The sequence below is a fragment of the Sardina pilchardus genome, chromosome 3 (genome assembly GCF_963854185.1).
Source record: "Sardina pilchardus chromosome 3, fSarPil1.1, whole genome shotgun sequence".
In the NCBI taxonomy this organism is placed as follows: Eukaryota; Metazoa; Chordata; class Actinopteri; order Clupeiformes; family Clupeidae; genus Sardina; species Sardina pilchardus.
Genome location: NC_084996.1, coordinates 16,759,406 through 16,783,950, shown reverse-complemented (window position 1 = coordinate 16,783,950; position 24,545 = coordinate 16,759,406). Strand labels below are relative to the sequence as shown.

Genomic DNA, 24,545 nt, shown 5'->3' with positions numbered 1-24,545 from the left:
ACAAACACATCTGTACAAATACTTGACAGTTTTCCCAATAAATTTATTTATCTTACAGTTACATACACACATAGGGGAGCCACACAAAATAGATCAAGTATTAAGTGTCGGGGTCCTCAGGCTGTCTGTGGCTGCTCGAGCATCCTTTCCTTCTGCTTCGCCAGACACTTGCGGCCATTCGCGTGTGCTCCCAAGTCGGCATCTGCGCCATAAAATAAAAAGTACATAAACATGTGAGGGCCGAGGCGTGTGATTATGGAACATTCACAATTTATGTACTACGGATTACTGTACACATATGTAACGGGGTGAAAATACATACATCGAGAGTTGAAGGCCTTTGTAACTTCATTGAACTGCTGCAGGTCGTTGGCGCAGTTCTGCACGTAGCTGTGGCCCTCCCGCTGCTGGCATGCACGAAGGCGCTCCTGCATTACTTTCAGGATCTCCTGGTCAACCTTACTGAATGTGAAATGGTAAACCAAACAGTGCTGTTAGAATCGAAGTGTCCATCATATTACGATCGACAATAACGGTGTAAGGTAAAGATGGATGAAAGAACTTACAAATCTCTCCTCCACTGCATCTCCGCCTCATAGTAGCACAGGTAGTCGCCCTCCACACATTCAGTCAAATCTGGCACACGTCGGAAGTTCTGGTGATAGTAGTTGTACTTGTTCTTACCCCGAATGCCATCAATAATTTCTAATGAAAAATAAAAACGGGACAGTCAAGGACAAACAGACGTTTAGTTTCGCTGTCCGTATACTGCAAGTAGACACGTTAAGATACATAGCGATAGCAGAGACCTTGTTAGACATTCTCTGACTGGCGATAGGTTTTGACAACATTAGCTAGCAACACTGATGATTAGCAATCAAACATTTCAAGCCTGCTCGCCGTTGAAAGCTCAAAATGGTCAGTGACACTAAAATAAAAGGACTCTTCAGAGACAACCAAAACAACCTAACACGTTATCATAAGCAACAGTGGTTCTTAGACAAGTAACTAGTGATAGGTGGTTAGCTGGTTTGCTTTCGTTCACCTTAGCTAACCTATCTGCTAGCTGGCTAACATTACCTCTAAATTTAGTGACAGGATAGTCCACGGAATAATAAAACAGTTTGGAGGCAATCAGAGCCGGATTCGGAAGGGCGGTCTCCTTCTCCGTAACCGGTGTCCGTTTAGGGGGCTCTGGGTATGCATCTTTCTCGTATTCCTGCGGCATTTCTTACAAGAAAACTCCACTCATTTACTTCGACCTCAACACTCCTAACCCCTTGAATGTGCGCTTGCGTAGAGTAAACAATATGGACGACCATGAGACGCAAAGGTCATTTTACGATGGAACACATTTTTCTTCATACATATTCTAAACATACGAAATTGAGTGGCACGTATTCATAACTTCAGTGGAACATATTCACAGCGTTAGTTTAAATTGATATCAAATGAATTGGAAATGTTCGAGGAAAAGGGTCAAAGGTAAAAGGTCTCTGGTTTAAATATAGTGTTCTGATTTTCCTCCACTAGATGGCTCTCTTGTCCATAACGATTCTCCATGCAGATTGTAGATTCCATGTGCAGAACTTTCCTACATCACAAGAACTGATTTAAAGCCTACCACAACCAGGTCTATGACCACAACACAGCCACACACTTTACAGGAAATGCGTATATGGACCTCTATTATAAACAATCTCAAGCACTTTATATTGAAGTATTAGCTGAACTATTTTACTGAAAATGTTGTGAATATGCAGATTATGATTATATAATTGCATGTTTAGGCATACACATTAGAAAAGCTATTGTACAGAATTATTCATTCTTTTATAGTTATTAATAGTGGTGCTTACCAGACACAATTATTTTTCAAAGTGACTTAATAATATATTATATCAGACTGACTGTGAGACATAGCCTGTAGCCTGTAGCACAATTAACAATCAATGTAGTTTCACCGTATAGAGCCCAAGGCCTGAATCCCCTGGAGCAAGCACAGAATTGATTCCAGACGTCACAGGCAGAAATATGTCAATCAAATAAATTATAGATACAAATGACTTTACTTGAGTGTCTCATCCTTGACTTGACAATGACAAATGCTTTTTCTTTAAGGTTTTATATGTATACTGTATGAAATCATGTGGCCACTTTTCCACAGAGGGGCTGTAGTCAGCTTCCCTGAACCTAAAGATCTTTGCAGAGCAGCACCCCCTTTTCCCCTCCCCAAATTTAGCACCATCATAACTTGGCACCGACTGTTGTTTGAAAAGTAACACCGCTCCTTGACTGCACCAACCACCAGATTAACATCGTCTTCGGCATGACTCTCAGTTCTGCACTTGCTCCTGTCTCTTTGCACCTCAGCCGGGAAAGCGTGCACAACTATGGTTAGTCGCTCTCCTGACTTTTCCTCTCCTTCCTTTCATAGACACACTCAGATATACCTTTATCAACTCTGAAGGGTTTATTATATTGGAATATGTGTGTGATGTATGTCCTTTTATTACTCTTATCACTTTTAAGAAGAAATCTAAAAATATTGATTCCCTGACAGGGGGTCTTCTGATTTGACAGTATTGCAGTCTGTGCATGTGTGTACCTCGTGGCATGGAGTCTCATGAATCTGTCAAGTTGTTTCTGTAGTAGAGTCAACAAGTAAAGAGGAAACCCCACATTTTGTGTGAATAAACATACTTAAGATTAATCTAAGTTAAGTTAAATTAAGATTATTAGTTTAATTTAAATTAAGATTCTGAAATAGGTTGAATGTGATTAAACGTGCTAAATGCTTAAACATAACCTGAAACAAATAATAATGGAGGCTCAGCCAGTAAAATATTTGGATTCTAAAACTGTTTTGCCATTATTATCTACTTTAGCTTTACTTTCCCTTAAGCTGTATTTCAAACTAGAGGGACACAGCACCATTATGTCCCTATTATTATCTTCACCCCTAATAAATTGAATAATCTCAAATAACTGGCAAAGTGAGAATCAAACTTGCTGCATATGAACAAAATAAAAGGACTTCATTATGACAGTCACTTTAGCCAATCTTGACTCTCTGAAGAGCTAACAGGCCCTAGCTGAAAAGGAAGGTTTAAATAATTGCTCAGTGTTTCTGTGTGTATGTCAAGCGATGGATGAACGATAACAACAATATTTATTGTCTGATTTGTTTTGTTTTTCTAACAGTCTCATCGTAAATTCCATGCCCCTCGTCATGGGCACATGGGCTTCCTGCCCCGTAAGCGCAGTAAGAAGCACAGGGGTAAGGTGCGCACCTGGCCTAAGGATGACCCCAGCAAACCTGTCCACCTCACCGCCTTCATGGGTTACAAGGCCGGCATGACCCATACGCTGAGAGAGATGCACCGCACAGCCATGAGTACGTAAAACGCTCCCATGCTATCGAATCATTGCTCAATTTGATGTGATATGAATGAAGATGGTCTCTAAACAGATATTCCTAAGCACAGCCCTTCAACAGGCTAGCAGAAATGTATGAATGAAGATCAAGGATTAACCACCACATGACTTTTTTTAATTGTTAGCTCAGTCACTTAATGCGGTGTGCAGTGGTTAATACTTGATCTTCATAAAAGAAGATAAATTAGCACATTTTGCTCCGTCAGCTCAATATTGCCGAAGTGTTCTTTAAATGTAATCTAATGTAATGTAATATGATCATCAACATCAATAGGCCATTGTTAACGCCTTGAACCTAAATCATGTGGAATGAATTCAATGGAAATTCATGGAGTGGAATGCCACTGGCAGGTTAAGAATGAATTGCCATGTGCTGTTTGGGAACAATGACAATAAAGTTGAATTTAGTCTAATCTAATCTAATCTAATCTAATCTAATCTTCCTTCTCTTAGAGATGTCCAAGCGTGAGGAGGTGGAGGCGGTCACCATCATTGAGACGCCCCCCATCGTGGTCGTGGGTATTGTTGGCTACATCAGCACCATCAGGGGCCTGCGCAACTTCAAGACGGTCTTCGCTGAGCATATAAGTGATGAATGCCGACGCAGATTCTACAAAAACTGGTGTGTTTGTCCATCATGGCAAAATTCCATTTTATATTCAGTGTGTGTTGGTGGAATATTGTAGTGTCATCTTTGATCGATCTAAAGCAGTTAAGGGCAAACTGTATAATATGCTGGTTTAAAGCCAGCCAAATGTTTAATTTACACTGAATCCATTATTCTTCCTTTCACTTGTTATTATTCAGTCTCACTGTGTTGCTTTTATACACTTATTATTCACATTTCTTCTTTGTCAATATTTAGTCATTTTCATACCACTGAACCTCCTTCAGGTACAAGTGCAAGAAGAAGGCCTTCACAAAATACAGCAAAAAATGGCAAGATGAGGTGGGCAAGAAGCAGCTGGAGAAGGACTTTGACGCCATGAAGAAGTACTGCTCCGTCATCCGCGTCGTAGTGCACACCCAGGTACAGTGGGACAAAGTGCCTGTATTGGGTAGAACCCCTATTTCACCATATAGCTTTACATCCGCAGGTCATCAACTGAGGCATTGCTGACGGAAATATTGAATTATATACATATTTTCTGAAATTAATTGCATTTTTTAAGCATAGGTTTAAGTAATATATGATAATATGTATCAAGAAATAATATACTTGTTTTTAGATAATATCATATTGTTACACCAAATGGTATTATGTTAGATTATTTGGTGTAAAGATCTTGTGGACATGCCGGAAAGTCCTTGTGAATTCTTGATGAGGTGCATGCCCGAGGAAAACTATGATTAGTTTCATGACCCTTGGTATTTAGTCTCTCCTGTGCCTTCTTGATCCGCTTGACCTTATTCAAGTCTGCTCGGAAATGGTAAAAACAGGATGTTTTGGCCTGCATGGTTCCCTGCCTGGTTCGTGACTCGTCCTCAGGGAATTCGCAGGTGCTCCAGTGAGCTGTTTATGTGGACAGCTGCCCTGTAGTGCCTCTAGTTCCCCTGACATGTGTCAGAAAGATTACAACTCATAAGTCGCCTCCCTCTCGGCACCCCTCCCCCTCCTCACACCCACGCCCCACCCAAACTCGTCTACAGCTCAATGGGGTGAATGGAGATGGGATATCGCGTGGCAGTTTAAAAATAACATTTCTTGGGAGACTCTGGCAAGTCCTCCGGCAAAGGTCTCCAGAGGGCCATTACTCTTCAGATTGGATGGGACAGGGAAATGTTCATTAGAGTTCAACTTCTGTTGGCTCTTAATGTAGGATGTTTGACCCAATAAGCATGAAGCAGACCCAGTAGACCATCTACAAAGTGGCTGCAACAGTATTTTTTTTGACAGTTTTGACACTTTGTTGCTTGCATTATAACAATGTTTGGCCTCTGCCATATTGATCAAGGGAAATGTCTATTGTGTAGATACCCAAACGTTCCAGCTTTACTGAACTGTCTGTTGTGCTGCTTCTCTTAGTTTCTGTGAATAAAATGTGGGAACAAAACAAGCACACAATTTTAATTACAATTAGAGCACAATTTCGTAAAATTAGCACATATATTAGTAAATCGAGCATATGACTTAGTTTAATGAGCACTTGTTCCATTGATATACAAAGCTACTCTTGCAATGACACCTTCTTGGCTCTGTAGTATTTCCAGATGTAGGTGTGTGTAAATGGCTAGGCCAGGGTATGTAGGCAGGAGGACTTTATATCAGATGTCTATATAGTAGACCTAAGTAGAAAGAGTGTTCGCAAGTAGTAGGATGATTTTCTGAAGACCAGGCAGGGATTTCTTTCAGTCTGAGCCAGAAGCATCATGCATGCATACGCTTTAGCATACATCAAATGTGTATGCATTTACCTGCAATGTTTGTAATAGATGTGTATTTGTGTTTGTGTAAGTTTACAGTGTTAGCCACAGTATTGGATGGATATTTCCTGGAATACACAATTAAGTGACATGACAAGTAACGCTTTTAAAAAATGGATATATAGCGTTTTGGAACCAAACTCTTCATATGTATGGTCATGTTTATGTGTGTGTGTGACGTGTGTGTGTGTGTGTGTGTGTGTGTGTGTGTGTGTGTGTGTGTGTGTGCGCGCAGATGCGTTTGCTACCTATCAGGCAGAAGAAAGCCCACATGATGGAGGTGCAGCTGAATGGCGGCACCATGGCGGAGAAGGTGGACTGGGCGAGAGAGAAGCTGGAGCAAGCTGTTGCTGTGACTTCTGTCTTCAGTCAAAACGAGTTGATTGATGTCCTTGGTGTCACCAAGGGTCACGGTTTCAAGGGTAGGTGGGGTTGGGAAACTGTTTCACTTGATGTTGTGAATACACAATGTGTATTTAGTCATTAATGGCAAAACCATTCATATTGCCTATTTGTTACTATCACTCTCAAAAAGGATGTTGTTTCCAACACATTGCTTTTGTTATATGTTACACAGTATGGTGTTGAAAATAACTTGTTTTCAACACATCTCTGTGTCCAGATAGGGACAACTCAGTGTGTTGTTTCCAACACATTCGTTTTAAGAGAAGTACCTGTAAATAGTTGACATGGTTAGTGAATCACCCACAGAATAACACAGCACAGTAGCTCGAGGGTCTGGTACAGTAAAATACAGTTTCATGCTGCCTGAAGTGTGTGGCAATGTTCTGCAAAAACAGGGCACTACTAAAAACAGTTTCTTCAATTTTTTAAACTATTTTTGACAACAGAATTTCCATAAAACAACCCACAACATTATAATGCCTTCAAACTGTCAACAACACTGGAATGTGCAAAATATGAGTGATAGGAATCGTCATGTGAATGTCCGTAAGAGAACAGTATGGATGCCCCCATTTCCACATTCCTCTCTGCTCAGGTGTGACGAGCCGCTGGCACACCAAGAAGCTCCCCAGGAAGACTCACAAAGGTCTCCGCAAGGTGGCGTGCATCGGCGCCTGGCATCCCGCCCGCGTGGCCTACACGATCGCCCGCGCCGGCCAGAAAGGATACAACCACCGCACAGAGCTCAACAAGAAGGTGGGACTGACCAGTGCAATTTTACGTATCTGAGTGAAGAGGACTGTGAGACTGGTGAGACCAATCTGTGTGAGTGATCAACTCAAATCAACGTGTTTATCTCGTTTTGTGCGCTGTAGATTTACCGTATTGGAAGAGGCGTCCATGTCCAGGATGGCAAATTGATCCGCAACAACGCCTCCACTAATTATGACACCACGCAGAAGACCATCACCCCAATGGTATTGAAACAAACTCAATACTGGTATCGTTATAGAAAACACAGCACACAGCAATATGTACTTTCTCAATGTCCTTTAGCAAACAGAAAAAGAAAAAACTGTACACTCTGTGAATTTACTCTGTGAATATTTGTTATGATTTAAAGGCCCCCAGAGTAGCAAAAATAAGGCTTCATGGACAGCTCTCACACCTTCCCAACTCTCTCTCTCTCTCTCTCTCTCTCTCTTTCTCTCTCTCTCTCTCTCTCTCTCTGCCTGTCTCACCTAGGGTGGATTCCCACACTACGGAGAAGTGAACAATGATTTCTTGATGCTGAAAGGCTGTGTGGTTGGCACCAAGAAACGCGTCCTTACTCTCAGAAAGGTATGAGGCGTACTGTATTACTCAAAATATGAGATGATTAAATAACAAAATAAACAGCAATAATAAATACAACAACTAAGTTTGTATTTATACATGCTGTGTAGCATTTAACTGACCACCCTTGGGCCGTCCCTGTCTGTCATTCGTTTCCTCAGTCCCTCCTTGTGCACACATCACGTAAGGCTAAGGAAGAAATCGAGCTCAAGTTCATCGACACCACGTCCAAGTTTGGCTTCGGACGCTTCCAGACTGCACAGGAGAAGAGGGCGTTCATGGTAAGAGAAACACAGCGGCATCTTTGTCCGGCGGGGTCAGCATTGTTTCGTAAGTCTCACCGGATCCACAGCCACAGTGTTCACCCCTCTCCTCTCTTCCCATTTCTCCACAGGGCCCACTGAAGAAAGATGCTCTGAAGAAAAAATCAGAAACTCAGACTGATGAGCTGGACTGAGAATACACTACAAAGGAAATCTCTGACCAGAAGAACCAAATACATCAAATACATACAACAATAAATATTGTATTTACCAAACAGCTGCTGTTTCACAGTTATCTCTGTCAGGAAGGGTGATTAAACTACATCATTATCATGTTACATTATTGAACATGATTTTGCACCTGTTACTAGTTTTATCTACCAATTTATTCTGCTAGTTTTATTTCCCTATCTCCCAATTCATTTTGTTGGCATATTGCAATACTGTTCTAATATCCTGCAGGAATTTAAGAACAGCTTAAATATATACTACCAAGTCTTGACTTTTAGCTAGTGAGTGAACGTGTGATTATTTTAGACCAAATCTCTATACTACTACTGCTTTCATCTGCCAATGCCTCAGCTCACTAAGGAGTTCTCTGTTGCCCTGAGCGCCAGGCATGCCTAAATAATGGAAACACTGCCATGGAAAATCATTTATTGAACATAGTCATCAACAAGATACATCCCAGAATGTACACTTATACACGTCATTCACATTTCGCCTGTTACACACAACAGACTAGTCAGGCGGTACAAATGGCATGCAGATCTGCAAGCTGGCTCTCGACGAAACCAAGGGGGCAAACAGGGAATAAAAGTGCTCTTCTCCGCCCTCTGCTGGACACAAGACGACCATTCCTGACAGGTCCCAGTGACCCCAACTCTGTCTTTATGAACCAACCATTCAGTCAGTCAGTACATGGTCATCAAAGTTCAAGCCCTTTCACCAGCAGGTTCTAGAGAAAACCTGCAGACATTGCAGCCCTCAGCCAGTGGCACTGGTCACTTCATTTTTAACGAGTGCTCATCTGTCCATCTCACTCCGAGCCGAAGCTGTCCTCCCTGCTGCCCTGCAAGTCCACCGATGACTTATGGGAGCACTGGGATGTGGAATCGTGGGATGCTGGAGGATTGTCCACTGCAGGGGTCATGAGAGGCAAATAGAGGTCGTCCATGTTTGGCATGACGAAGACTTTCTGGATTGTGTGACAGAAGCGAGAAATTGAGGTGAGAGAGAGTGACAATAGGAGGGAGTCTCCCAAAGGAAGCAGTACAGAGAATAATTTATTTTAAACTAAACAAGACACTTCTTTCCAAACCAATAGTTGTACATATGCTGCTAAATCAGAATAAATATCTGCTAATCTAGACACTTTATTCTTATAGACCAACTTGAACAACTGATAATGAACATTCTGATGAGGGGGCTTTGGTGCTGGGGGTAAAGTGATGTTGAGGGCGTGATGCTGGTGGGTGTCTGTGAGGTGAGAGGAGTTGGACTGACCTGAAATTCACACTGTAGCTTCCTCTCAATCCACTCAGTGACGTGAGTGAAAGTGACCTCTCTCTCCCCCAGCATCGGACGCACACGCAGGTCCAGTCGGGGAGGCACGCGGAAACTATACCTGTGTACACACACACACACACACACACACACACACACACACATACACACACACACACAAATTTGGATAGAATCCCACATGATCTCAAATGAATATTAGAAACAGACCTTAAGATACTAGTACATATCTATTATTTTGTTTCGTGTCACGCCAACACTGAGACTGTACCATATTCTGTCAGTAGGGGGAGGAGGAATGTTGACAGCCAGGGTTCCTGACAGTTCTAGGACCTCCACCGTGAGGAGTAGCGGCGTGTTTGAGACCTCTGCGATCTTCTTTTTGATGTACTCATTTTCGGTGGCTTTCTGGAAGTACTTGGATTTGGCAATCTTGTCCACAAAGCGCAGGAACCTCCTGCCTGTGCTTCCCCCTGCATGGCTGTATGGTGCCGACAACAGTGACAAAGACTTCACAACAAATCTAACTGTGTTCATCCAATCACATTTATTTCCAATTGTCCCTAGTTGTTGTTGCACAAAAGAAGCTCTCCATTGCAGTCTACCCCTCTGGCGTACTTGGGAATCAACAGGAGGTCAAGTGGATAATTACCCGTCTGCACCTGGGGGGGTGCCCTTATCTCCCAGAGTTCCCTGGGGCTCAGCTGGCATGACTTCCTCTTCATCAGAGGAGCCAGCGCTGGAGGACTCTTCGTCGCTGTCGGCTAACACAGACAGCCGGGGATTAGAGCTGGCAGCGGGAGAGAGAGCCCATTAGTGGGGCAGTACACACACACACACACACACACACACACACACACACACACACACACACACACACACACACACACACACACACACACACACACACACACACACACACACACAGACACACACTCACATGCGTGCGTGCAGACACACATACACACACACACACACACCCTCACAGACACACACGTTCCTTACGAGGGATGAGACCTCACATAGTGCTGGCAATGATAACAGTCGTGAAATACATATCTGTGATCCACTTACTAAGCTTGTGTGAGAGAACTGTAGTTTGTAGCTTTTTTGCTTGAATCACTGAATTTGATCTACCGAGTGACACTCTTGTTCCAATTACAAAGCAAAGTCCTCCAATAGTCTAAAAAAAAGGGCTCCCTGACAATGAGACAGGAGGAGTTGGTGGCAGGGTAAGAAGAGCGATTTGGAAGAGCAGTTTGTCCCTGGTGTGCGTTCAGAGGCACAGGGAGAGGATCGAGCAGGGACGGGTAGTGGGGAGTGGAAGGACTTCTCCTTCTTGGACTCCGTCCTTGCCATTGATCACTGTCCTAGTGTCCTTGTGCTTTTGCTGCGGCTGGCTACCTTCCAAAGCTCACCGCAAAGGAGGAGAATGGGGGGGCCTACAAGTCCCTGCCCGGTTTCATACATGTACTGCATATCGAAACATACACACACACGTGTGCACACACATACACACACACACACACACACACACACACATGCACCTACGCACACAAACATGGGCATACTGCCATGCAGGAACACACATACACTGCACTTAGGTAATCACTGCAGGAGTGTAGGTGACGCTGTGCTGAAATCAGATCATGCCTCGGGTCGGGAACAAGTAAGATGAAGGTTGCTTGATAAAGAGGAAGTTGACATGTCTTTGCTCGTCCCTAACTTTCTCCAGGTCAAGTCTGGTGAGCACTACTGGGGAACACAATGGCAAGTTTGCTCAGCAGTGTTTTCACACACACCACATACTGTACCTCAAATGACTTGTCTCCGGGATGGCATCGGCCTCACTCACACTTTCTCTGCCCAACTTGCACAGGTTCATCTTGGTTTCTAAGGTCATTTGCAGAGAACCAGCATAGACTATCTCCATCTCAAGCCAGAGTCCTAAGAGTGGGAGAGAGAGAAAGAGAGAGAGGGTAAGGACTGGGCATGACAACATTTTGAATACTTAAATGTAGATGTTTTATGAGTGGTCGTTTATTACGAACTAAAGCAACTAAAGCAACTGTTGGAACACACCCATGTTGCAGTAGGTCATGTATTTAGGTGATTCCTTTGAACAAGCTACATTATAAACACACTTCCATATTTTTTTACAGAGACATGCTTGTGTTGGCCTGATTTGTAGAAAATGTCAGTGACTCACATGTGACATTACACTGGTTTACATTTGTAATTACTTAATATATAAAAAAGAAACTTAAAACTAAAATTTTACTGTGACATCATTTTGTTTCATTTTGTTGTTACGATTTAACTGAACAAAAACAATTTGGAATTAATTCATGCAAAAAAACCCCCAGTTAAGTATGGGACATATCCAGCTCATTACGAGATTAAATGAGGGAGTGTAAGTAGATTACCGAGGCCCATTGTCAAGCAACAATAGGCCTGCATTAAAGAGCCATCTAATCCCTAAATGAGATTAAAGAGGGTCTGTTGACGTGACATGAGCGACAGTGAGTGTGGCGGACGGGTGGAAACTGGTGATGACTAGACTGGCCTTCACATCGCCTGCCTAGAATACTGCTACGGGGCTCCAACAGATGAAGTCTATTTACATGATGAAAATGAAATAATGTCCTTGTATTGAAACACGAACGTGCTGTGCTGTACTTGCTTATTTACTGTAGTGTAAAGCTATACATTGAAAATGCTATACAGTGTATGGTATGATATGATATGATCTGATATGATATGATATGATGTATGAGTATACGGATATCCACTCACCTCTGTGGTCCACTGACGGCTTGGAGGTGCTCAACACCTGAGGCAGGCAGGTCCCCATATCCAGCTCAGCCAGTGTAAGCTCATTCATGAAGTACGGCAACTGCAAAGGGACAAACATTTTTCTGAATTTAAAAACAATTGTAGTGTTACCATGAAAGTAGTTTGTCAACATACAAATAACAAGAGTGGTGACAGAGAGAGAGATGACAGCTTGAATATACAGTATGATAAGTCTGTTGAGAGAAACTGATGAGGAGGCAAGAGTGTCTAATAGGGTGTCTCTTCACATTGCATAAATGATCTGTTGATATCATCTGATTTTACGTGAGGTTATAGCAGCACAGAAATATGGTGATGAAATAAAGATGATAACATAAAGACGATACCACATAAGCACCTGTAAATTTAACACATCCAAACCTCTTATCTAGCAAAGTTTCAGATCAGGGCAACATAATATAGCCAGCGGTCCTGTAGCTGAGGACTCACAGGCAGCTGACTCATGCAGATCTTTGTAAAAAGAACCACAGCAAATGACACAGAAGCAATAGACCTTTCTCCTCTCCTCTTCCTCAAGGCTACAGTGGAGTACTTCATCACAAAAATGTGTGCTCTCCAGTGACAATGTCACCGTCACCTCAAATTGCTGATGACTTCCCTTGTGCGTGCCTGATGGAACAGAAGTCTCTATAGGGCAATTTGAGCTGCACTGACCTTCAGTTCTGGCTGCTATACAAAAGCCAGTGGCGTGCTTGGGACTGTGCCTATTATCATAGTTTAACCTGGTGAACGAAAGGATGTGGCCAAACGGTGCTACACTAGGAGATTGTCATTCACTCAATACTGTGAACATCAGCTACTGCCACACAAATGAAGCATAACTTCACTATGAAATCAGCAGACGATATGCTCTAATGTGGCTCTTGTGTGGCGACTGCTCTCTCACCCTGATCTTGGTAAGCTTCTTCTGGACCTTGTGGGCGACCAGGTCGGCCCAGTAGCGCTCTCGTAGGAAGTCCCAGAATATCCTCCCCAGCAAGGCGTTGACCCAGGCGGGCTCTAATTCACCAGGGCCCAGACCAGGGTCGCTGGAGAACTGCTCAAGAAACAAAAGACACCATGCACATGAATATTGAGACCTGTCTTAGGGTTGTCAGTGTACGGTTATCAATCTACCCTGATTTGTTAGGATTTTATATTCTAATTTTGTCTCTTTTGAAGCTGAAATGTATATTGTAGTTAAGACCCAGAGGGCAGACACAAGTCTCTAATACGCTAAACTTTCAAAGCTAGTCCAGACTCTGATGGCTCACATGCTAAATTTAGCACAGCAATTCATCTCTGTAAGCAGGCTATGCTGAGGAGAATTTTCCCATGTAAGTGATGATTCAGCTGCAGAGAGGACTTCTTTATTTCATTAATTCATGCTGGTTAATATTTATAACACCCCATACGATGAGGTAGATGCAAGCATTTTCAAATTAGACCATTATCATTCTTCAAATAAACTTGTAACGCCAGCACCACGTCAACATCATATTAGTCATGGCATCATACTAAATGCTCTGACAGTAACAGTATTATGCGATTTTGGAATAATCTGGATAAATCATGCCCACCCTCTTCCTGATCTGAGGGCTTCCTGAGCCGCTGTGGCTGGGGCTGGGAGTTGGGCTGCCACTTCTGCACACAAAGTGGGCCATGTAGGAGTCGTAGTCCAGCAGAACCTTCTCTCGCATGGCACCGGAGACCTCCTTCAGGCCCAGCAGGGAGGACAGCTCCTCGGTGCTGCCCTGGCTTGATCCACCACCACTACACACCTCTAAAAGAAGCCAAGAAAAGAGAAGTCATTGGACTGGAGAAAAGAGTAAGGGGGTAGATTTATCAGAACATACAGTAGCAAGATTGACTCTTCAGTGTCAGGACAACAAAGATAATCCAGGTTGTCCTTTTTATCATGATATTATCCAGTCATGCACATGCTGTTTGGGAGTCTCTCTACTCAGTCTACCAGCACGCACCAGTCTGTGATTCATCCCGACGGAGCTTGCCCTGGATGTCTCCTTTGGACGCTGATAGGAAGTGCTGAAACCACTCTTCTTTTTCTCTTCCTGTGCGACCGAAGAGGTAGAGTGTGGTGGGCAGATCACACTCGGAGTTCGATAGTAGTGGATGCTTATCTCCTTTGTCCTCTTCCTCCCCCTCCATGGCTGCCCCTTCCGTGCCCTCCTCTCTGCCCTCTGCTCCCTCTGCTAGGATGATGCAGATGGGATATTTCTTGTTCCAGATTCGCTTGCGAGCCAGGGCAGAGGGCAACAGAAAGACCTGGTGAGCCCACAAGGAAAATGGCAAGCAGAGCAATATATGAGATGACACATTAAAGCAAATGACTACATTGAATGTACTGTAGCTATGGTGAATATTGCTCAAATTGGTAACTGAGTTCAGCATGTTAGGCTAAAATCAGTTGAATCTTGGATATGTTATTGAAAAACGAACAAATTAGCTGAATACTGAGTGTAATTCTGAAATTAGCTGAATCCAGTCCATGTCACAAGAGGCAATAGCAAAAGCGTGGCCTCACCTTGCTATTGGTCAGCTGGAATGTACGTGTGTGAGTGAACACTGCCTCATGGAGGGGTTCGTTGAAGGTTGCCCTGCGGGGGATGTTGGTGCGCGGGTAGGACAAACACAGACACGAGCCCTCCAGCGTGGCATATACAGAGTGAGTGAGTGAAGACTGATATGTCTCTGGGTCATAGGCATCCATTGCATTCATCCAAGCCTGCACCCCAAAACAGAGACCAACTTTAGAGTTCACATCAGGACATTGCTACAATGAAGCATAGGGTCAGCAGAACTAGCATTTTTTTACATTCATTTACATTCTGTTCAGCAGCTTCAGGAGACCTTGACACAGTATATAGCATGACAAATGATAAGTTACTGTTCCCTGTTGAAATGGGAGCATACCTATGTTCCCCCCGGGTCCTATGTTCCCCACTTTGTATGAGACTGGGGAACATAAGACCCTTTAAAAATTTTTTTTAAAGGGTCCTATATTCCCCACTTTTCCAAAAAAGGATCCAATGTACCCGGGATGTATTGCGACTGGGGAACATAGGACCCTTTTGGGGGAAACCGGTGAACATAGGACCCGGGGAACAAAGGGATGATCCATTTCACATTATCTTAATGAAAGAGACCACATGTGTCCTCTACTATCACCTTCAATGTGCATCTGATGTCTGTTTAGTGCAAGCATACAACACTGTCTGGAAGTGTAAAGCATAACATGAAACACCTTTTGTGCTCAGATATGCAGAGTACTCAAAGCCCGGAGACATTGTTGTGTCTGTCCGTAGGTCTGTGTCGGAGCCTAAAATCCCATAGTGTTCCAATAGTTTTTCTTAGCTCATTGGTAACTAATTGACTTAAAGGCAATGAAAATCCCTAATTGAACTTGGAGAGGGAAGGTTAATCATTCCATTTGGTGTTGATCTTATTTCAGAGGACACGTAGAACAACAGGGCTGTTTGCGTGCTAATGTTGTTCTAGAATGTCCAGTAGACCTTCAGCAGATTCTAGTTTGCCATCTTGGCAGATAGCACTAATCACTCTAAAAAGCTGGCCTCTGCCCTAGAGGAGAGAGGGTGGGGGGTAGTAATTTGAGGAATGCTGACAGGAAAATGCACATGCAGCAGTTCTGATCTGGGACCAGCTCCTCAATGTTTACATCAGGGGAAGAGAATGGCTGGTAAACACCATGGGTTGGGACACTGCTGCTGCTGCTGCTGCGTTTCATCTTTGCACTCAGACATATAACATTCTACTGATAAAAAGACTTTAAACAGGAAATGGTTGAGGAAATTGAGACCTTCAGGGGATAAATGTTCTTCTCAGAGAGGGAAAGCTCAAGAAAGATGAATCACACACCACAGGCCCAAGAGGCACTGTGCATTTAGCTGGGGCTGATTTCAGCACTAATCAGCATCTGACCCAATACTGACAGAATTAAGTAGATGCACAGATTCATTCCAAAACTGCCGTACGAAGAAGGCAGAAATGCAGACACTACAGCTTGCTGAAATTTAGACCAGACATATTCATTTATGCTAACTGTTTGCGGATAATCCTGAGCCTTTTCCAGAAAGTCCATCCATCAGATTAATGTGTGCTGACAGCAAAAGGCACAGAGCATTAATACATTACTGTCATACACTAACCTGTAGCAGTCCTTGATCCGTATGGGTCTTACTGAGGGACTCTGTGGGCATGCTGTCGTCCGGTGAAGGCGGGGCTTGCTGCGGCAGCGGCGTCCGTCTGACTGGCCGCTTTGGAGCCAGGAACATCACTGCCCATAGGCCCATCATGAACCCACAGGCGATCCCAAGGGACAGCCCTGTCAGGTAAGAGGGCAGAGGCACCACGAAGAAGGTGTACACCAGGAATCCCACACAGAAGAACCAGCGGAAGGGCCAGGTAGAGAATTGCCGTAGAGGGACCAGAGGGACCAGAGGCGGTTGCGGCTGAGGTCTGGCCTGGGGCTGGGGCTGAGACTGGGATTGCTTTCCACTGCCACCTGCTTTGGGACTCCCCTGGACTTCTACCACTTGCATTACATCTCCAAAGGTACAGATCTCATAGCGGATGTCCTTGCCGCCCATCTGTTTGCTGCTGCTGCGGAGGACCTCCGGGGACTGGCTGGGGTCCACCGGCGCCATCCAGAGCTTTCTGCGTGGCGTGTCGAACACCGCTAGTGGGCTTCCACTTCCTGCCTCTTTCTGTCCTCCACCTGCATCTTCACCCTTCGCCGGAATGTTTACTCCCCCGCCGCCGCCGCCCTGGGAGCTGGGTGAGTCACCGCCGGCCTTCTGCTTGGGGCTGCCCTCGTCTCCCATCATCTTGCTGAACATGTTGAAGGGCTCCTGCATGGCCTCCGAGAACTTGCGCCGGGTGTCCTCCAGCTCGGCGATGATCGAACTGCTCCTGCCGCCGGCCTCTGTGGGCGAAAGGCTGCCAGGGGAGCAGGGATCCTCCATGTGCGTCAGCGGGTCCCCTCCCGGGGGTACGTCTGCCTGAGCAACTCTCGGAGCCGGTTGGCTGAGGATGAGCTGCTTCCAGGGCTGCGCAGGGTGGTGCAGCTTGGAGTCCGACTTGGATAGAGCGGCGGGCTCGGAGTCGCTGTGGGAGATCTCCGATGAAAGAGACTTGACCAGGTTGAGCAGAGGCTTGGACCGAACGGCGTCCGGAGCCTGCTGGGACGTCTCGATGTCGGAGGAAGAGGACTTCACCAGGTTGGAGAGGAACCCCGGGCCGGAGATGGAGAGATCGGGGCTGGAGGGGGACCGGGGCACGCGGAAGCCGCGGGACCGCTGGCCAGTGTCTTCGGCTGTGGCGCGCTGTCTCTCCTTGGAGAAGGACACAGAGGGGCCTTCTTCATCACGATCCAGGGACAAAACGAGTTCACTGTCTTCCATGCTGCTGCACTCCCCTTTTTACTGCCCTGCCTCTAGATCTTAGGGCGCCTCGGGCCACCGGGTGGACAGAGTTCCAGGGAGGCAAGAGACTGAACTTGACACATGACACTCAGAGTCATGGGCTGTTACTTTACGGTCACATGGAGTCTGCTTCATTCTCCTGCACACTGGAGACATTCATCCCCAGACAACAAAACAAGTGCACCTGCTAAACAAAGACAACACAAATATTTGGAATGAGTGAATGCAGTGGATACAAACATCTCATCACTTTGACAGGACACAGGTCTCTTCAGACATGACTGATGTGGCAGTGACAATCAGATGTCGATAAAACAGCCTCCAGCAGGTGGTCATTTCATTTCCTGAGGTATTCACTGCTAATGCTTCTATTGGTCTGGAAGTATGGTATCCTCACAATATTTTCACAATTCATAAACACCACAAAATATTATTACACAGTAGAGTCTACACATTCTCTGGCAGATTCCTCCATTGATCCTCCATTGAGTCAACCGACACCAACGTTTCACAGTGGATAATTTCAATAATCATGAAGGGCTTCCTTGAAAACTTTACATGAAATGCTACTTTGGATGATGTGTGTGTCTGTCACTTTATTTGATATGACAACAGGATTCCACTGCCATTTCAACTTGTACATTTTCATGTGAATCTCTTGGAGGGCACAGTGATGTGATTCTGGCTGACAGATTACCCTGAAGAAACGTACATGTAAACCCTGATCTATCAGTCCTTTGTTTTAATCTAAAAACACAACCAAAGCATGATTACACAAAAGACAAGCCTCAATATTACAGTTAGGTAGAGGATTATGGAAGAATCAACATTCCATTTCAAACAAATGTACCAACAAATGTATCTCTCTCTTTCTATCTATCTCTCTTTCTCATGCTCTCTCTCTATTCAGTGCAGCATCCCATGCATACTCATGCTAGGGTAAACACCTGCAGACTGCTAAGTAGTCTGCCTTACACACACACACACACACACACACACACACACACACACACACACACACACACACACACACACACACACACACACACAACCAGAGTAAGTACCAGTCAGCACCACAGCCAACAAACCAGCACGCTATGTAATTATGCACATGAAGCAAAAAGTCACTTTCAAGGTATCTTTCTGGGAAACACAGCATCAGCACTTGGCATTTAACTGTGTGTATGTCTGAATTGTTGTGAACAAAATGAGTGCACATTAACCGGTGTGTTTAAACAAACAAATTGGCTAGTTCTAGTTCATTAATTGATTATTCAAAGCAAGTGACACTTGTCAGCATGTTTATGACATTGTCACGTCAGACTGCACTGGCCCTGATTGGCTGTTGCTTTAGCGGCGACCATTCTCTAGGGGAGGGGTCAAGTAAATAGGCAGAGGGTTTATGTCAGGTGAGGTAAGCCTGAGCAGGACTGACTTTAATAGGCTTACTGTGCACAGGGACAGAGGAACTAAGCAGGGCCTATTGTAAGGTACCTGGAGCAGACACATTTGTACGTTGCGTTGTCCACTGTCACTAGGTCAGAAAGCAGCTCTAATCACTGAACAAAGACTGGACCTGCGAAAGGTCAATGCAGTGCAAGCTATATGCATGCAAATAACCATGTAGCATTTGAGTCTTGAAGATAAGAATTGTTTTTTGTCCATTCTGATTGGCCGGACAGTGCAACCGGTCCCACTGGCCACTGGTGTTGTTATATATCTATTCGCTTGACTAGTCGGTGTCCAGACAGTCTATCCTCCCTGCATGCCATGGTCATAGGCTACTCTGCAATATCCTAGACACATCGCAGTTTGTTTCTTTCATGTCATAAATTACTTGTATATATTAACTATAATTAAGATAATCTTACAATCTTACAAAGTGCTACTCTGGACTATTTGCTTTGGAATATTTTTTATAACAACAAGATAACAACAATGGGCAGTTATAAATGGTAAGAAAATACATATATACAAATGCTTTATGAAATTCACTGGGCTACATTAAAATGTACACACACACACTCCATGAGTTAGAAATGTCAGTCTACAGTAACAGTATAGTATGAATAGAATAGTATGTTGTCCAGACACTGCCGTCGCAGACATGGCAACGTTAGAAATGATGGTCACTCACCATCCTGCTCATACTCACCGGAACTTTGACATCTCTGCTGTTACAAGAGCATGTTGGGACAGATGCTCAAAAATACTGCAGAACTATCCTGATCGCTTCGCCTACAGCTTTAAAACGCACGTCGACATAGGGTATCCAATGCAGCAGTCCGGGGAGTGTTTTTGATCCCCGCACAGAAATGTAGATCCTCTGCAGTAAAGCGGCAAGCCGGTGGTGATTTTAAACTTTTTAAACACGCTTACGCACTAAATGAAGGTCAACATGCAACCAACAGACGCGACATTACGCCTTACCTAAAAAGCACAAACAACACAACCATCCCAGGCAAGTCTCGTGGCGGAGAGATGTAAACAGTGCAACACTGTGCTGCCTCTCTTGCTTCTCCTAGCGGGACCGAGTCGATCTAATTGCCAGGGCTGCAGCATCGCACACTAATCCGGATTAAATCACCGCCGTCAGAATTACTTCCTTTCTGGACATTTCCAAACCTGACAGCGCGACCGGTTTGGCGCAATGTGTTGATTGTTAGATGGCATATGCCCACGCAGCGAACTGTACAGATGAATGAATTATATAAATCGATGTCAGAAATCGTGTCAGGTTGAATGATCTGAGGCTGCAGTTTTCGTAGTTCCGACAAATCTTTTTTTCCAAGTGGGGAGAGGGTCGCTTTAATGGGCCAGTACATTTACATTTTAGAGTAGACATATCGCTATGTTGATATTTCAAACATGGATATGATCTAGCAAGACAATGAATCACATCATTGAGACTGCCCGCGACCAGGCCATCTCAGAACGCTGACAATAAGTGAAGGACTGCATTAAAACATTTTAAATAAAAATAAATAAATAAATCATGTAGTGCAAAGTTGTAATGTCCCACACCTGCTGAAATCGCACTGCAGATATCCCTGCACCAACATGCGACTCCTGTAGATTCCAATTAAGCTTCACTGGAGTTTAATGATTCATTGCCCCGAGGCGCACCGGCACTGCATATCACCCACGTACATCAACAGGCTCTTATAGTCAGCAAGAGATCCCTGCTGCACTCAAGGTGTAGCATTAGGCTTTAGCAGAAGTGCTGATTTTGGCTTACAATACAGCCAGTGAGTAAGCCTCTCAACGGAGGGGATGACTTCAGTGATATAATAGATATCTTAGGTATAAGTTGTATTTGTTTTGCTCTTCAGACTAGCTTGCAAGTGGATCATGAGTGAAAGACTGAGAAAAAAGACTAGATGACTATGCCTACTGGATTATTTAATTATTAGGATGCATTCATTCAACAAACTACTTTACTGCACTCTAGGCCTACCTCTAAATTGGATAATTATTCATGTGTTTCGTCATTGAAGGTCCAGGTCAAAGTATGTCTCCTGATATTCCGTTATTATAGGCCTATTGTTTCTCCCACTACGTTTGACTATATCTTATTCAGAGTCTCAATATGTTGGGCTATTCGAGACATTTTCGTAATTTATAATTAATTTGTGGGCAAGTAATTTATGATTTTTTTGTCATTCACGACAAATTATGGGGGGAAAACTGAATGCTATATCCGCACTGCCATCTTGTGGGCAACTCTACTTCCATGTTGGTCATGCGCGCAGAGTGAATTCCTGGCTAAAACCGGAGAGATTAACGAAACGGCTGGTGGTGTCGTTCTTCCTCTCTTCTGCTTGAGCTTTTAACGGTGAAATTTGATTTGATAATCTCTGGAAGTATGTCTTTTTGCACATTTTCTGGTGGTGAAATCTTTAAAGATCACTTTGAAAGTGGTAAGTACAGTAGCAATAGCCCTGCAACGTGAGCAACTGAAGTTGAGTGAACTCTTTGGTGTTGTTGAGAATATGTTATGGAAGCTGTTTGCGTAACCTTCTATTTTACAACACTCAAGCCTGTCCAGCCTGTTATTCAACTTGAATCAGAGTTGGAAAGTATTCCTCAATTAGCTGTTGTGTGCTATTAAAGATGAACAAATACACGAGTGCTTCTAGACACGACATATACAGTTCATCCTCTCCCTTGTTTGGATATGCGCATGACTTTATTGGAATTCAAAGTATTGGAAGTCAAGGCTTCCTTGACATGAACCTCAGTTCTGCAGAGTCATAGCCTATAGCATTTCTGTGTCGCTCTACAATCTACATCGTTTTGTGTGTTTTCGCTCAGGTATGTATGTGTGCTCAGAGTGTGGCCACGAACTCTTCTCTAGCAGGACCAAATACGATCATTCGTCCCCCTGGCCAGCATTCACTGAAACTATTCACGAGAATAGCGTCTCGAAGAAAGAGGAAAGGCCGGGAGCATTTAAGGTATGAAACCTTCTTGTTTCCTTGTAGCCTTGTAGTATGTGAAGCTCGGCTTAGGCTACAATACGTCCAACATGAAATATGTCTTAGGTTCGTTGTGGAAAGTGTGGAAATGGACTGGGCCATGAATTCGTGAACGACGGACCCAGGCATGGACAGTCGCGCTTTTGAATATTCAGCAGCTCGCTGAAATTCGTCCCTAAAGGTGAGAGTTTGGTCATTCATGTTATAGTTTAATCTCATATGCCAATTTCCATTCTCTGTAGTGCAATACAAAACATGAAATACAATTAATGATTGTCATAATTGTTCTTGCACTTTGTAGTGATCCCAGAACCCTGTCAACAATAACTGCAGTTACTGTATATGGGACAGTAGCCTAAAGTTAAAAAAAATATTGCCTTTACTGCAAATTAACTGCATAGTTTTCATTCTCAGAAAACTGTGGTTTTGACACTTAAAGGAGTGCAGTTGTCACAGAATTTTACTCACAGTCCAGTTACTTCCAGGTAGTAGCTTTCAATCAATAGCCTGATGTAAATTATTAAAGAGAGATCCTCTGTCTGGCATGTAGGCCTAGTCTAGTCTGAACGTCATTACGGATGCGGATCTATGTGTACCTGGCCCTTGTTTATATTCAGGTTGATTTTAAACTTCCATCTTCCTGTCCATACACCTGCTCTCATTTCAGACACGGGCGGTCATTAAGGCGAGCTGTGTGAGAAGGTGGTGAACGTACGGTAGGAATGTAACGGAGGTGGGCAGTCATGGTGCGCAGTGGGGCCTGTTGATGACGTGTGCTGATCTAAAGCCCAGAACGGGAAGGTCAGGACACAGATGTACCTGTGGTCTCACTGTCCATCCAGGGCCACCATGCTCCAAAAACACCTGGCTCTAACAAGCAGTCAACACGCACAAATTGCACATTCAAGATTTGTTAAAAATTGTGGACATTACATATTGCATCATATCATAGATTACTGGAAGGTTTGATTATGGTTATGGAATTTAGCACATGCTTTTGTCCAAAGCGACTTACAAAATAAAACAATACAATAGTTAAAAACAGTATACCATTTGATAAGACTAGGCTTACATGAAAATAGTGATAATAACAATATCTATGCAATATCAATGACAATTAAAATAAAACAATTACCATAAATGTATGAACCATAACTCACAAGAACCACTTTACTAATTAAGTGTAAGCAGAATATATATGGATACAATTCATGCCTAAGTCAAAGTAGACAGAAGTTTGATATCAGCAATGCCTGTGAAAAATGTATGATTGCTCCTTCTGTTTTATTTCATGAAGATATAACTTTTCTGTATTCACAGTATGTGTATTGCAATAAAACACTGAATCACAAGATATAAAGTACATTTTGGAGAATATTCCTTCTTCGGAAAAAAATATCTTATGCATACCATGTAGATCCACATTATTTTTGTTCCAAATGTCGTGGAATGTCCAGTGTAGTTTAAACTGGTGGTAGATTGATTATTTGCAGCGTGTCATGTTTTTTCCTTTAAAATCAAGGCAATATCTGATAAAAGGTCATATTTAATCTGGTTTGTGTTGGGATTGTACTTTGGAATGTCTGACCACAGTCTGTGTTGAGTCAACTCTGTGTTGATAGATTTTAGACAGAGTAAATGGTCTTTAAAAATGATCTTTGGTTTGTTGTCAAAGTGTCAAAGAGTCCCATACTACAAGCACTTAAAAAAGCAACATTTGGAATTGCATGTAGGATATTGTGAGGAACTCGTTTCTACCTATTGGTGGTGCTGTTGACCACAAACAATTTACTGCCACCCATCACTTCAACATAGCAGACTGAGATATGAGACTGGTGATAATTCTTGGCTCTGTGCAACAGATACTTCCAGTTTGTTTCTGTTTGGAGGGAACAGCATTGCAGCATTGAATGTTGATTGTGTCATTGTATATTTATACTATTGCTTTCGTCAAGCGGATCTGCACCTCATTAATAAGAGCGGTGTGCTGAATGACTGAATGCTGAGTTGAGTTGATGTGCAAATCACCAAAATAACAGGGATTTACAGTAACTCACTTCTGCTGCTGGCTAGATGCATCGGATGTATGCAAATAAGAATAGACTTGACTCTAACATAAGTTGGAGTGTAGGGTAGTCTTCTATTATGCACCAAGGTTATATGCGACAAAACATATTGATAAATATTTTAGCACAGAAAATCAAAAGGAACAGGCCTAATTTAAAATGAATTACTTGGGTAATGCGGAGTCGTAAACAAAATGAGTGAGTAAAGATTGACAATTACTAATCACTCTCACCAAAACAAGTTTCCTCACAAATGTTCATTTTAATAAAAAAAAAAATGGCTTTAATAACATTAATGAATCAGATTACATTGTT

At 43.4% G+C, this 24,545-nt stretch overlaps 4 protein-coding genes across 8 annotated transcripts; 2 read left to right on the top strand and 2 right to left on the bottom strand.

Annotated features, from left to right (window-relative positions):
* Window positions 1-22: 22 nt before the first annotated feature.
* Window positions 23-1,303, bottom strand: ndufb10 (NADH:ubiquinone oxidoreductase subunit B10). The gene is made up of 4 exons (XM_062531144.1): window positions 1,081-1,303; window positions 567-705; window positions 323-462; window positions 23-202 (listed from the first exon to the last, which is right to left on the bottom strand). Exons 1-4 carry the CDS (start codon window positions 1,226-1,228, stop codon window positions 117-119), a joined length of 513 nt encoding a protein of 170 aa, XP_062387128.1. The 5' UTR covers window positions 1,229-1,303; the 3' UTR covers window positions 23-116.
* A 997-nt stretch (window positions 1,304-2,300) lies between these two features.
* LOC134076141 (large ribosomal subunit protein uL3-like) lies at window positions 2,301-8,142 on the top strand. Its single transcript, XM_062531143.1, has 10 exons — window positions 2,301-2,396; window positions 3,205-3,397; window positions 3,892-4,060; window positions 4,333-4,468; window positions 6,098-6,284; window positions 6,863-7,023; window positions 7,143-7,244; window positions 7,513-7,608; window positions 7,764-7,883; window positions 7,997-8,142. Exons 1-10 carry the CDS (start codon window positions 2,394-2,396, stop codon window positions 8,057-8,059), a joined length of 1,230 nt encoding a protein of 409 aa, XP_062387127.1. The 5' UTR covers window positions 2,301-2,393; the 3' UTR covers window positions 8,060-8,142.
* A 363-nt stretch (window positions 8,143-8,505) lies between these two features.
* LOC134076880 (testis-expressed protein 2-like) lies at window positions 8,506-22,869 on the bottom strand. 5 transcript variants are annotated; one of them, XM_062532160.1, is made up of 12 exons: window positions 22,761-22,869; window positions 16,412-17,873; window positions 14,770-14,970; window positions 14,207-14,510; window positions 13,805-14,007; window positions 13,132-13,281; window positions 12,186-12,285; window positions 11,204-11,336; window positions 10,042-10,179; window positions 9,661-9,870; window positions 9,372-9,492; window positions 8,506-9,063 (listed from the first exon to the last, which is right to left on the bottom strand). In XM_062532160.1, the coding sequence occupies exons 2-12, from the start codon at window positions 17,663-17,665 to the stop codon at window positions 8,905-8,907; spliced, it is 2,973 nt and encodes a 990-aa protein (XP_062388144.1). In that variant the 5' UTR covers window positions 17,666-17,873; window positions 22,761-22,869; the 3' UTR covers window positions 8,506-8,904. The 5 variants fall into 5 exon arrangements, with proteins under 5 accessions (XP_062388144.1, XP_062388141.1, XP_062388143.1 ...); XM_062532157.1 differs by having other exon boundaries at window positions 22,633-22,850; XM_062532159.1 differs by having other exon boundaries at window positions 16,412-17,870; window positions 22,633-22,850.
* msrb1a (methionine sulfoxide reductase B1a) lies at window positions 21,338-23,524 on the top strand. The gene is made up of 4 exons (XM_062532162.1): window positions 21,338-21,606; window positions 22,001-22,143; window positions 22,231-22,345; window positions 22,832-23,524. Exons 1-4 carry the CDS (start codon window positions 21,552-21,554, stop codon window positions 22,846-22,848), a joined length of 330 nt encoding a protein of 109 aa, XP_062388146.1. The 5' UTR covers window positions 21,338-21,551; the 3' UTR covers window positions 22,849-23,524.
* Window positions 23,525-24,545: the final 1,021 nt, after the last annotated feature.